The 14,295-nt window shown below is 40.3% G+C and overlaps 1 protein-coding gene across 3 annotated transcripts in view; it reads right to left on the bottom strand.

Annotated features, from left to right (window-relative positions):
• The window catches only part of LOC124879941 (dolichyl-diphosphooligosaccharide--protein glycosyltransferase subunit STT3B), a 195,358-nt gene that overhangs the window by 125,803 nt on the left and 55,260 nt on the right, over positions 1 to 14,295 (bottom strand). Inside the window, exon 1 of one of the 3 annotated variants that reach the window (XM_047384801.1) lies at positions 13,616 to 14,148. The exons of the other annotated variants lie outside the window; for them this stretch is intronic. Coding sequence (XP_047240757.1) covers positions 13,616 to 13,881 — 266 coding nt within the window. The 5' untranslated portion in view covers positions 13,882 to 14,148. Of the gene's footprint in view, positions 1 to 13,615; positions 14,149 to 14,295 lie in introns of those variants that run through there. 3 annotated transcript variants of the gene reach the window in all.

Raw genomic sequence — 14,295 nt, 5'->3', positions numbered from 1 at the left:
CAACACTAGACACCACATAATGCACTGCATTTCATTTTACATTTTAGAAGATACATTTATTGCTGCCCTCATGGAACCAACAGCAAACATTAAGTAGAGTTGATAACAACGGCACAATAATTGCCTATCCCTCGCCTGTATGTACAATTTCGACCCTGTTTGAATGAGAAAAAAAATCAATTTAAGTTGTTTTTGTTTGCTATAATCATTCCACCCTCGCAGAAGCTGAATAATTAGGAGATGGAAATCATAAATGCCACTCATGCCCATGATGAGTGCATGCCCTCTGCAGTTAAGATAATGCGCACCGCTCATTAGGTGGCAATGTTGCAGAGGCTTTCAGAAAAACAGCATCAAGAACACCGAATCACAGGCAAATCAGGAGCTAAAAACTGGGGCATCAGCTTCAGTTCAGCCTGATTGAATCAAGCACCACCTCACACGTCTGTGCTGTAGAAGGTCTTGATTTAGCTGCTTGGAAAAGCTTGCTGAGGAGCTCAATTCACAACCTTGGTCACATTATCCACAGCAAAGACGATAACCTCAAAATGGGAGGTCATGAAAGATGATGTGGTCATGAAAAAGTAGCCTGCTTAAGGTTGTTAACATGCAACATAAAGGGGAGAGGAAGACATTGGTCACTAAAGCAAATAAGACTGAAACCAAATCCTAAATCTTTCTTTGTAATGGGTGATGGCTTCCCCTGGCCAAATGCTGCTTCTGCAAACAAAAACTCATCTGCGCATGAACCCAGTGGCCTGGATCAGCTCCCCGTTTCACATATGCAGCATACTGCACTTCTACAAATTTTGCTGCCATGTCTGACAATATCCTCCAGGGAAAGCCTGCCTGGGAAGTAGGGGCTTGACATGAAGCCTCTTGGCTGAGGTGAAAGCAGCGAGGAAAAGTTAAGATGTGGAGGAGAAAGTAACTCAGCACAACAATTGGCCATGACAGTCATTAACTTCCTACAAAAAAAGGATGCGTTTCTCCAAACTGACATTACTCTAGCCAACTAATAAAAGCTGATGGTTTTATAACAACCTCGGGGCAATTCCAGGCCTTCTTCCCCATCATTCTATGATTGAATGAACATGCTAATATGGCCCTGCCAAAACAGACAGCAGCCAGCAACAAGTCCTGGTAACCGGCAGCTCTTTCCCTCGCTAGCCTTCTCTTGACATCTGGAAGCTGCAAAAGTTTGTATTTTATTTGTTCCTGGCAGATTTTCCTGACAAATTTGCACTGGAGCCGGACCCCAGTAGTCATGGTGTAAAGTTGCACAAGAAGCTTCAACTAAAACATGACTTTTTGGTCCCTTAAACTTTTAACGCTACAACAGTGATCGTTTTATATACAGTACAGACCAAATGTTTGGACACACCTTCTCATTCAAAGAGTTTTCTTTATTTTCAATCGAAATGGTTTGGGGTGAGCTGGACCGCAGAGTGAAGGCAAAAGGTCCAACAAGTACTAAGCATCTCTGGGAACTCCTTCAAGACTGTTGGAAAACCATTTCAGGTGACGACCTCTTGAAGCTCATCAACAGAATGCCAAGAGTGTGCGGAGCAGTAATCAAAGCAAAAGGTGGCTACTTTGAAGAACCTAGAATATAAGACATATTTTCAGTTGTTTCACACTTTTTTGTTCAGTATATAATTCCACATGTGTTAATTCATAGTTTTGATGCATTCAGTGTGAAGCTACAATATTCATAGTCATAAAAATAAAGAAAACTCTTTGAATGAGAAGGTGTGTCCAAACTTTTGGTCTGTACTGTATGCTGAATGTAAGAAGATAAAAACTTAACCTTTAGCGAAGGGGAGCCCTTACGTGATGTGATTAAGCTTGAAAGTGAGAAGTCTTGTCTGAAAGCTGAAACTGGAGGCCAGAATGCATCCTTTTTTCCATGGTACGTAGCATTAAGTGATTAAAATAGAGTTTCTGTTATAATTAAACATACAGGAATAAAATGAGCAGAAAATCCAAGCGCCATATGATTATGTTTAAAGAATTTCCATTTCTATTGCGGCCAGGCTTGTAACTCACAGTGGTGAAATTCATATCCAAAGAGTGCGAACATTAAGCCTGGAACCTAGTCTCAGGCGTCTCCGCTAATTTTAATAAAAAAATCCTGATATTTACTTAGCAAAACACCACGTGACACTCTGGCATCTACTTGCAAACTACAGACATCATCTGGGTTATTTCAGCTTCATCTACACATGTGATGATGTGAAAGGAAAGCAGTTTATACCACAAACTCTCAAATGTTTAGCCCCAGTATTCTATTATTATTTTCTGCGTTTCTATCTGGCTAGTTGCTGAGACTTGATCCGTGTGCTACAAACGTCTGCTGCATCCCTTATTCAGACCAGATAAGGCTAAAACCCGGTAGCCCCGTTTCCAACCAGTGCCAGTATACACAACAGATTTATTCTGAAAGATTGCAAATGTTTTTTGGTCTCTTCATTGGTTTATTCTTTAATTATGTTATGTGGGGAAAAAAAACAGTTATATGTACCATCTTTAAATTTAGAAACTACATGGGTAAAATCTATTGCAAAACTTTAAAATGGAAACCTTCCAAGTAAAAAGCAACCATCAAAAGCCTTTGCAGGCATATGACAATGTATAGTAGGGTATCAGTTGAGAAAAGGCCTTATAGTATCAAAATAAATACTCCTCAACCCTTCCAAGAGTTAGGAAGACCGCATTGTATTCTCTGTTGTCCTCAACAATAAGTCCCTGTCCCACGTTTTGCAGCCCTTCCCAGGATAATCAAAACTGCTTTGAGATAATAACCATACCTTGCATGTGAAATGTGAAAATACAGAAAATGAAAAAGTGTTGGTAGGAGGAGTATAGAGGAGCTGCTGCTCCCACCAATTGTGTTCGACAGGTTTAAAGAAAAAAAAAAAGCTGAGGTGCAACATTTTATGTGAGGTTTTCTTTTCACAGCACTTAATTTTCTGCAGCAAAGAATAATTCACGACGCCTCTAAGAGACGCTGCGAAATCCCTGCAAAGGCGTGAACTGATATTAGATGTTTCATGAAACTGTAGAATTGAATAGAAATGTTATAAAAAATGTCTTATATTCCAGGTGTTGAGGCAGCACCAGAGAACATGAGAACCTTAAAAGGTTTGTTTTGGTCCCACCCTCACGTTCATCATGCAGATTCCTGGGCCTAAACCTGCCACAGAGTGCAGAGTGGGCAGAAAAATCACACCTTAATATTTCCCAAGCACATTTTAGGGAGAAATCAGAATCAGAATCAGCTTTATTGCCAAGTTCGTACATACAAACAAGGAATTTGACTCCGGTACACTTTGCTCTTTTGTTTTATTTTTGCATTACAGAATATACAAATTTACAATTTACAAGGTACAATATACACATATCTAATAGAAAAGGTGCATTTGCAACATCTGTATGCTGTTGTTCTGTACTCTATTGAATGTTCATCAGAGAAACAGCCTGGGGGAAGAAACTGTCTCTGTGGCGGCTGGTTTTAGCGAACAGTGCTCTGTAGCGCCACCTGAAGGTAAAACTCTGAACAGATTATGTGCAGGGTGTGTGGGGTCTGCAGAGATTTTAGCAGCTCTTTTCCTGACCCTAGACCTGTATAAGTCCTGGATGGAGGGAAGGTCAGCTCTGATTATTCTCTCTGCAGTCCTGATTATTCGTTGCAGTCTGGACCTGTCCTGTTTTGTGGATGAACCAAACCACACTGAGATGGATGAAGACAGGACAGATTGAATGATGACAGTGGAGAAGATGACCAGCAGCTCCTGTGGAAGGTTGAACTTCTTGAGTTGCCTCAGGAAGTACAGTCTCTGCTGGGCCTTCTTTCGAACAGTGTCTATGTGTGAAGACCATCTCATGTACTCAGAGATGGTGGTTCCTAAGAACCTGAAGTGGTCCACGGCCGATAAAGTGTTGTTGAAAAGTGTTTGTTTTACATCAGTTTCTCAATGAGTAAGATTTGAAAGAATTTGAGGAACACCCTTGCTGGGTTTTAAAGAAGACAAATAAAAGAATTGACATAAATGCTGCTGCCTCCAAAAAGGCTCAAGTTTATTTTAAATCAGTGTTAGGGGGGACCTGTTTTTCAAGCCCTCAGCCCCAATGATTATGCTTTCAAATTACAGTTAGAGAAAAGCTAAAATCTTTGCTACATTGCTCAGGTTTTCACCGAAAAAAGGAAAAATAACTTTTGCAACTAAATCTGCAAGCAAAGATCAGGCAAGTTGAAAGCTGAAACAAGGAGAGGAGAAATAAGACTTTGTTAGTTGTAGACCTCTTTAGGCATCCTTCCAATAGCCTTCAGGCTTCAAACAAAGCTGTGTAGTGAGGAAATGTGCAGCTGGTAGAGACAACAGGAGCAGATGGTGAAAGGACAACAATCTAACTTGCCCTTAGCTTAACCTCATATAACTACACCCACACTTCAAACTTGGGAGGCTTATGCATAAGTTTTGCATTGCAGCTATAACCATAAATTCAGCCATCTTCACCAGCACCAGTAACCAGAACTGCAGCATGTCCATTTTTAAAGACATAAAAAAAAAAAAAAAAAAAAATCTATATTTTGTCATCCATTTTGCGATGGGTCACAGGAATACTGTACTTGAATACAATCCCAGGCTGACGGGTATGAAAGGCTAAGTTCTATCGATCAGTTGTAAGTATGCGGGTCACACATCAAAAACATGCTCCAGATTGTAGAGTTCATTTATTCCATTCAGATACTTTCATCCAATTAGAAGCTGACGGATTATATTTCCGCAGTGGAGGTTGATGATTGACCAACTTCTAGTGTTCACTGAAGATGAGGCCTTTGAAGCAACCAGGCATTGAAAATAAAAATTGCTGGCAGTCGTTTCAATTTGATTTAATTATTTCCATAAACAATCGTGAGGCAGACTTCTTGCTTTGCATTGAGGCACAAAGCGTGCAGACAACAGCCCAACACGGCTCATTAACTTCTGATTACAGGAGCACTTTAGTAAAGCCAACTTAACCTATATTCGCACACACGCTGTTTAAAATAATACAAATATGCTATTACGAAATACTGGCTGAACAGCAGCTCTGCTAAATATGTAGAGCATCAAAAGCTCTGGCTGTGCTGTATGATAAATATGAGTATAACAGTTTGTCTAATAGGATCATATAACAAACTACACAGAATCTGCTGTGGAAACAAGACTCTTCCCAGCTTTACCCCAGCAGAAATGTTTAAAACCGCTCCGCTCATATCCGGGTGACATTCACTGCCATTACTACAGAATGAAGGAAGTTGGTCTCATTGGATCACAGATCAATTAACCGACCAATTGTCCTTTTATTGGTTCTGATCAGCGATCGACAGGTCAAATACTAAAAAGTTAATTATCGGATTTTTATTGCTTATTCATAAAATGCATCAAATCTAAGAAGTCTCACCATCTTCAATCTATAACCCATGAATCAAGACCATGTACTTTGATGCACTGAAGAATTTAAGAAAAATTTTAATATTTATGCAACATTCATAGTTGTTCATTACTGCATAGGATCTCTCCATAACTTAGTTTTTCTCATTGTTTAAACATTATACTTCATTTAATCATTTTTCTCTTTATGCATCTGTGCAAGATCACGTCTTTGCTGCCGCTACACTGAGAATTTCCTCTACCGATTGACAAAAGATTATTGAACCCACCATAATAAACGGCATCAGGTCGAGCTCACTATGCTTTACGGGGTGCAAGTCGTTAATAAGGGAATATGTTCCATTTTACTCATTTTGAGTATTAGTATGGTGTTTTTAAAAATGGAGTCAAAGGAAACACGTCCACACATGTCTTTGGTTCATTCTGGCTGCGAGACAGCGAGAGAGAGCAAGCTATCAAACTTTTACACTCATGGAACAGGAAATGTTGCCTTTTGGAAAAACGGGTTAAAAAGGTAAGGATCTACATTCCTCAGGGTATGCATAGGGACAACGCCCTAATGTACGCTAATGTAAGAGGCCAACTTCATAATATTGTCTTTGCTAGAAAACAGTAAAACCCTGTTTTACAGAAGCTGCTCCCTAACAACTGCAGTGCAACACCCTCTCCACTCCCAACAGGAAAACCAGAAAAAAGTATAGCATCTCCTTATAATCTGGCTCCCAACAAGTAAACTGGAATCTGCTGGATCCGACATTAGTAGATTAAGCGCTACAACAACATTCTGACTGGCGCATTTCTAGAACAATGGGGTCATTCTTAGATATCAGTGTGTAATAGTATGAAGTCAAAACAGCTGAAAGCCATTGGGTTAGTCATTTGAAAAAACCTTTATTTTATTTTATTTTATGCCTTTCCATCTGCAATAAGATCCAAGAGTCAAAATTCACTGTTGTCATTCAATCTATATTAGAAAGTCCAAGAGAGTGCAATAAAATAATGTTTCTTACACATTAATGTACAAACATCAAATTTGAATTATCTTTAACATAAAAAAAAAGACACTAAATACATTTGGAATGCCTAAAAAATTGTGTTACATATAAATACTTTAAATGGTTATTTCCTGTTAACAATAAATAGAACTTTATCCAAAGATAATTCACACAAAAAAAACAGGTACAATTAAGCGAAGAACGCCTTGAAAATAAAAAGGGAAGTTTTACAAAAATAAAACCCATTTTTAGTCTTCATCACCCTCCTGTTCAGAACTTCAATATCTGTATGAAACAGACTGAAGACAACCTGAGTGGTTCTGATAACTGCGTGCTGCGTAATTAGAAATCATGGAACAAGCTCTTGAAGCTCTTGTCACACAAGAACACGAAGGACGTTCGGGAGAATACTCACATGCACATGCACTTCACAGTGAGATTTTCTGCTGCAGATGTGCTCTCTCAGCATGATGAACGAGTGAGGAGGAGGAGTACATGTCTGGAAGGCTTAGGAGGACGGGTATAATGCAGATATATAGCTTGTAAAAGCCTGTTTTTCTTACAGTATGATTCAAACTGTGACTGAGGCTCCCTTTAGAAAACAGCTAAATATATCCATCAGTAAATATACAGATCAGCCTGAAATGTGAAGCAGAAATTGCTAAAATGTGAACACTTTTGCTTCAAATGCTCTGCAGGGTGTCCTATGTTTACATATAGTCTCAATTGCCATAATTCCATATATTTGTCAAGAATAAGTGAACCATTTTACCAATGAGGTCCAATTCAAATGTTAACCTATGTGCTACAAAGTTAACAAACCCCTGTTGAAATGCCAAGGTTTATTTGATTTTTTTCAAAACTTTCTGCCTCTGATTTGACATAAATCCTGCTCAACACAACTGAAAAAAAAGTGTTGAGCAAAACATAAATAGGAGAGCTCCAATAACCGGGCTGCAAAGTGTGCACAAGCGCTTTGCGATTTGATCTTAGAAGTGTCCTCTGCTATGAGTCTATTGCTGTGCTACATCTCAACTTGGCAAGATATGGCTTAAAAATAAAATCCCTCTTCAGCTTTCTGGCAGACACATCAAAGTTTTTCAGTCAAATCTGCCTGGTGGAAGAACAGCAAGTCCAGACCAATATGCCACCACCACTGTGTTTCACTGAGGGCACAGATTTCTTTTGGTGATGCCAGTGTGTGTTGTTTGTAATTGTGGGACATAACAGACGAGAACCTGTTGTCCCACGAGGTTTTCAAAGATCTCACACCAGGCCTGGAGGTTTCTTTGGAACAAAGTCTTTAACTCTACCCGTCAGCCCAGACGTAGGAGCACAGGAGATTGTCGTTACACGTAGAACACAACCAGTACCTCACAAATCTTTCTTCAGCTCCTTTACAGATCCCGACATTTCTTTTCAGTCCCCCTGATCGGTTTATATCCTTGCTCATCCATCAGGTTTGGACAAAAGTTCAATTTTAGTAGTGTCACCACTGTCCCATGTTGCCCCCAATAATTGATGCCTTCCACCACTGGGCCATTATGTAAATATAATGCTGTCAATCATTTGTACACTCTCCTGAATGTGTCCTTTGCACATAAAAGTTTCTTTTGATCCTATTAAATCTCTAAGCTAACCATGGATATACTAATGGCTGCAAACAACCAATCATCATGGAGATCCTACAGGGACAGCAGAACTTTATTTCAGGTCAATCACATTCACTGTAGCTGACAGCTGATGTGAACGCTGACACCAAATCCAAAGTGGTCTTAGCAAGTCTCTTATGTAACCAGGTTATTGCACCTTTTCACTTTTGATATTTTCCCTTAAAACATTTTAAGTTGTAGTACACAAGATGCATCACATTTAAAGTAAAAGTTTTGTATACATTTATCATGGTTTCCTTTTTCCTCCCCAATAATCACTTTCTGTCTCTGGTACCTCCCTGTGATAGAGAGGTCCGTGGGACAGAGAGTCAACAGCTTGCAAAGAAAACCATCTATAGACCACATTACACAGCTCAGATTTAAGCATCTGTATTCATCAAATACTACAAAATAATAAACAGAAAGAAAAGTCTGTGATCCAGAGAGCCAGAACTCACCCTGATCTTACTAGAGGCAGCAGTGGACACCTGGAAAACACTAAAAAATGAGCTACGTGCAGCAGCCTGATTTATATATGAGTATGGTGACATCTTCACGCAACACACTTAACTAAAACCACCAAGCGACAGCTTGAAAGGACCATTAAGTTAGAGGTTTGTTAAGAAAACCAAACTTTGCCTTTCGATGACGACAACTTTGCAGAGGAATTGCCTTAACCAATAAAGAGCAGAAGAAGAAATATTACAAAATAAACAAATATTTGACTGAAATCAGAGCAGCCAGAAAACAAGTGAAACTCATCAAGGAGTCTTTGACAAAATCAGCACTGCTTGCGTTGTTTTCATATTGCTGAATATGCCTGACATTTTTAGAGTTTCCACAACCAATCATAATCTCACAAATTGCTGGCTTGTTTGATGTGATTCTTATCTGCAGATACAGAGGAACAGAAAAACAGCCGAAGAACCACAGCACCAATCAAGCGTGTCCGAGAACGATGATGGCCCTGTCCAATCAGCAAACGGTACATATCAAACTACTTAGTTTCTTGCTGTCAAAGAGGTAACAGTTTTATTGAAAACAAAGATGTCTATTTTTCTTGGCCGCAGAAAAGCACTAACAGCATGAGAAAAGTGCACCATAAAATAAACATGGAATAAAAAATGAAAGAGGAATTTTAGATGGTGGTTTTAGGCACTGTTCAAGGTTACACATACTGTAGAGGTCAGGAGAAAAGCATGAGAACAGATAACATTTTCAAATTTATCAGTAGCTAACTACAGTACCCTGCAAAAGTGTTCACAACCATCGAACTCTTCCACATTATGTCATGTTGCAACCACAAACTTTAATTGGAATAGGGTTTTATTTAAGAAAAACACAATGGAATTTATCATTTTAGTGCTGAAGGAAAGTGCTAAATGCTTTGGCAAATTAAAATTAAACATTGTCATGCAAGTTTGTGAACTATGACCCTGAACATACAACCAGAGCTACAACAGAATAGTGCTGAGCCAAGCATAGTGTTCGAATAATCCAGCCAGAGTATCAGCAGCAAGATTCCTCCTCTCCATCCAAATTCAGCTCCAGTTATCTTGCAAAAAAGTCCAGTCTTCAGACACCCACAGCTCCAAAAACCCTGCAGCCATAATTGCAGCACAAGATGGACTCAGGGAGACTGGTTGCAGATGCGCGCCACACTTTTCAGGTTTCCCTTAGTCAGAACTGCCTGAAACCATGTACACTTTTCATCCAGATTGCAACTGTCTTGTGCTTAAAATAAATTGAAGAGGTACGAATATTTGCAGGGCGCTGTACAGATACACCTCTGCTGTATCTCTGAGCTTTAATCAAAGCCGAGATCAATATAGAAGCACAACACTGTTTTAGACAAACTTACTGTTTTGAGCATTTTTTGTCTAAACCAGACGGATGAATTAAAGAAGCACTGCTTTTTCGGGGTGAAAAGAAAATGTTGAGAACAACAAATCATGACTTTTCATAGCTGCAAGGCCTTTTAAACTTTTGAGTATCAAAGCCAGTCTTTGCTCTCTTTTCTATGACAAGTTGCCAAGAAGCTGCACCGTTCTGTAACAGTAGAAACCGGTGCCACTTTACAGCCTTACAACTCAAGCAAGGGAGCTCCAACTGCTACAGTAAAGTACCACATGTAATATACTATATGGATCTGCTAATGAATGTGACACACAGGACCACCCATGATTAAAGAAAGGTCAGTCCTGCAAATTTACCTCCAAGTTAGACCAAGATCACCTGAACCATGCAGAAATCTCTGCTGGCTTTAAACCTTGGCTTTAAAGTGCAATCAAGTTATCAGCATAATTGAAAAGGTAAGTGTCACCCTGAACAAGATTGAGCACCTGCCCTTGAAAATGAATAAATGAATGCTTGTCATGGAGCCTGGCTAAAAGCCACACAGTATAGAAAACGGTGAAAGAGTGACGGTGCATCCCGCCAAGTCCACGCCTCACAGCCCATGTGACACAGTTACAGCAAAGAATAATCCTCCAAAGTGATGACAAACTCGCCAGACCGGATCAGTTGGCTTCCATGTCAACAGCCTGCTGTGATTACTCGGGGCTGGAATAGGGAGGTCCAAAAGTGACAAAAAGATCATGTTTTATTTTATTAATGTGATCATTTAAACCAAATTCAAAATACTTGCATTAAACTACACTCAATTTAAATATAAAAAATTAACTAACTCTAAAATTTTAATTTATCAAACAGTTAAATCATATTATTTTACTAGTTATTTTATGGTAATGTGCTGCAGCATGCCAGGTTTTTGTTTTATGTGGTCAGCTGCCAAACACAAGGCTACTCGTCTCCAGATTAATTACTGCCCACGTTGGCCAATCAAAAATAAGGGTTTACTTGACAAGTCACTTAGAGGGTTTAAAGTATTCTATGATGGAAAGTAGCACAAGAAATGTTAAAAATAAAATCAAATAATCAAATCTGATTGTAACAGTTATTCATAATTTTCAAATTTAGCTACTTATATATATATTTTTTATTTATATAATTTATTTCCCCATTGTTTTTACATTTTCACAAAATATTAAAAAACGTATTCATTAATTCGATTATGGCACTTTTTGGCTCTCCATAATTATGTCGATATGGTCCTGTGTACCCTGCCTCTCCCCAATGACTGCTGGTTATAGACACCAGACCCTAACCACTCTGCAGATAAGCAGGTGCATACATTGGATGGTGGGGAATTTAAATATAATAATAGTTTTTATATTATTATTATTATTTTTTTTTCCAATGTGTTTATTTTTAACCACATTGACAATGTTGTGGCACTCTTAGCCCTCCACAGAAACTCAATCAGCGTATAAAATGGAATATATCTCTACAGAAAACCAGCCTCAAATCAAGTATATCGACCACTAACCCGCATACAGGTCCTTCTCAAAATATTAGCATATTGTGATAAAGTTAATTATTTTCCATAATGTAATGATGAAAATTTAACATTCATATATTTTAGATTCATTGCACACTAACTGAAATATTTCAGGTCTTTTATTGTCTTAATACGGATGATTTTGGCATACAGCTCATGAAAACCCAAAATTCCTATCTCACAAAATTAGCATATCATTAAAAGGGTCTCTAAACGAGCTATGAACCTAATCATCTGAATCAACGAGTTAACTCTAAACACCTGCAAAAGATTCCTGAGGCCTTTAAAACTCCCAGCCTGGTTCATCACTTAAAACCCCAATCATGGGTAAGACTGCCGACCTGACTGCTGTCCAGAAGGCCACTATTGACACCCTCAAGCAAGAGGGTAAGACACAGAAAAAATTTCTGAACAAATAGGCTGTTCCCAGAGTGCTGTATCAAGGCACCTCAGTGGGAAGTCTGTGGGAAGGAAAAAGTGTGGCAGAAAACGCTGCACAACGAGAAGAGGTGACCGGACCCTGAGGAAGATTGTGGAGAAGGGCCGATTCCAGACCTTGGGGGACCTGCGGAAGCAGTGGACTGAGTCTGGAGTAGAAACATCCAGAGCCACCGTGCACAGGCGTGTGCAGGAAATGGGCTACAGGTGCCGCATTCCCCAGGTCAAGCCACTTTTGAACCAGAAACAGCGGCAGAAGCGCCTGACCTGGGCTACAGAGAAGCAGCACTGGACTGTTGCTCAGTGGTCCAAAGGACTTTTTTCGGATGAAAGCAAATTCTGCATGTCATTTGGAAATCAAGGTGCCAGAGTCTGGAGGAAGACTGGGGAGAAGGAAATGCCAGAAGTCCAGTGTCAAGTACCCACAGTCAGTGATGGTCTGGGGTGCCGTGTCAGCTGCTGGTGTTGGTCCACTGTGTTTTATCAAGGGCAGGGTCAATGCAGCTAGCTATCAGGAGATTTTGGAGCACTTCATGCTTCCATCTGCTGAAAAGCTTTATGGAGATGAAGATTTCATTTTTCAGCACAACCTGGCACCTGCTCATAGTGCCAAAACCACTGGTAAATGGTTTACTGACCATGGTATCACTGTGCTCAATTGGCCTGCCAACTCTCCTGACCTGAACCCCATAGAGAATCTGTGGGATATTGTGAAGAGAACGTTGAGAGACTCAAGACCCAACACTCTGGATGAGCTAAAGGCCGCTATCGAAGCATCCTGGGCCTCCATAAGACCTCAGCAGTGCCACAGGCTGATTGCCTCCATGCCACGCCGCATTGAAGCAGTCATTTCTGCAAAAGGATTCCCGACCAAGTATTGAGTGCATAACTGTACATGATTATTTGAAGGTTGACGTTTTTTGTATTAAAAACACTTTTCTTTTATTGGTCGGATGAAATATGCTAATTTTGTGAGATAGGAATTTTGGGTTTTCATGAGCTGTATGCCAAAATCATCCGTATTAAGACAATAAAAGACCTGAAATATTTCAGTTAGTGTGCAATGAATCTAAAATATATGAATGTTAAATTTTCATCATTACATTATGTAAAATAATTAACTTTATCACAATATGCTAATATTTTGAGAAGGACCTGTATAATCCCTTGACAAACCGCTTTTAATTTCATTCGCTCTCACTTGAGTTTGAAATGAATTACATTGCTCTGATCGAGAGCAGAAGAGCGTATATTCCCCGCAGTCTACAACAAAGTTGGACCTGCAGCTGAAGACTCCACACAGACTACAGCATCCTGCGGTCATAAACCACAGTTGCACAGAAGCCTGCAGCCTGGCCAGACTGGTTACCCAGTCAATCACGAGAAATCTCAAGGTCCCTCAGACACGCCGCACTCTACTCTGAAAATTAAAATGATTGTGCGAAGGACATGAGACAAAACCCTTACCTGATCATCATGGGGAAAACAAGCGTTTGTTTTCAGGAGAACGTAAAATCAACATCTAAATGAAGTTCAAAAACTTATGTTGTTAAAGTAACTTGCGCAAAGAGATTATTATGCGCCATGTTTATGTAAAAAAATAAAAATAAAAAATAGGTCGATTTAAGCATCTTTCATTGGCACACCAAGCAGCAGTTACTTGTAAATGGATCTGATCTGCTAGCTTACCATGGATCAAACTCGTGGATGATGCTCTCGAACCGGATCACAGCGAAAAGTCTGGAGCTGAATCCTGCCAGGCAGGCCAGAAAAATAATGCTGAATGAGAGTAGAGACTGCCACCCGGCCGGCTGTGTCAACCCGCCAGAGAGGCCTCCTTTGCCCCCTACTCCTCCACCACCGCCGGCACCCGGTCGGCTGTTTCCGTGCACCGAACTCCCGGAATTGCCGGACGCTTTGTGCTTGCCGTCGCTGGGTGCGTGGTGCTCCGCCATTTCTGCGTGCGATGTCGGTAGGATTCTAGAGCGTCTGTCCCTCCACTTTTCCTCCTCCTCCTGCCGTGCTCCCGAGTCTCCCTCCGCTCCGCAACCGCTGTAAACTCCCCTCGGTTGTCTCTGCTCAGGATTCCTCTCTCTGGAGACGCTCCTGGTGTTTGTTTAAACGTGTTTTCAGATGTGTACCGTAGCATTTATGTCCCTGTCCTCATACTTCTGCGCCACAGAGCAAGCACTGCTCGTTCACTCCGCTTCACGACTGAACGCCGGTGGGAAGAGGCGGGAAGGACGCGATGGGCGGAGCGTCCGGGAGAACTTGTGGCCTTTCACAGACCGACAGGTACGAGAGGGCGGGGCTTTAGGTTTATGAGCCAATAGCAAACAAGATGGTTTTAGATTGCCAAACAAGTTGAC

The sequence above is a fragment of the Girardinichthys multiradiatus genome, chromosome 13 (genome assembly GCF_021462225.1).
Source record: "Girardinichthys multiradiatus isolate DD_20200921_A chromosome 13, DD_fGirMul_XY1, whole genome shotgun sequence".
NCBI classification, from domain to species: Eukaryota; Metazoa; Chordata; class Actinopteri; order Cyprinodontiformes; family Goodeidae; genus Girardinichthys; species Girardinichthys multiradiatus.
The sequence above is the reverse complement of the archived record's forward strand: the minus strand, read 5'-3'. Positions and strand labels throughout refer to the sequence as shown.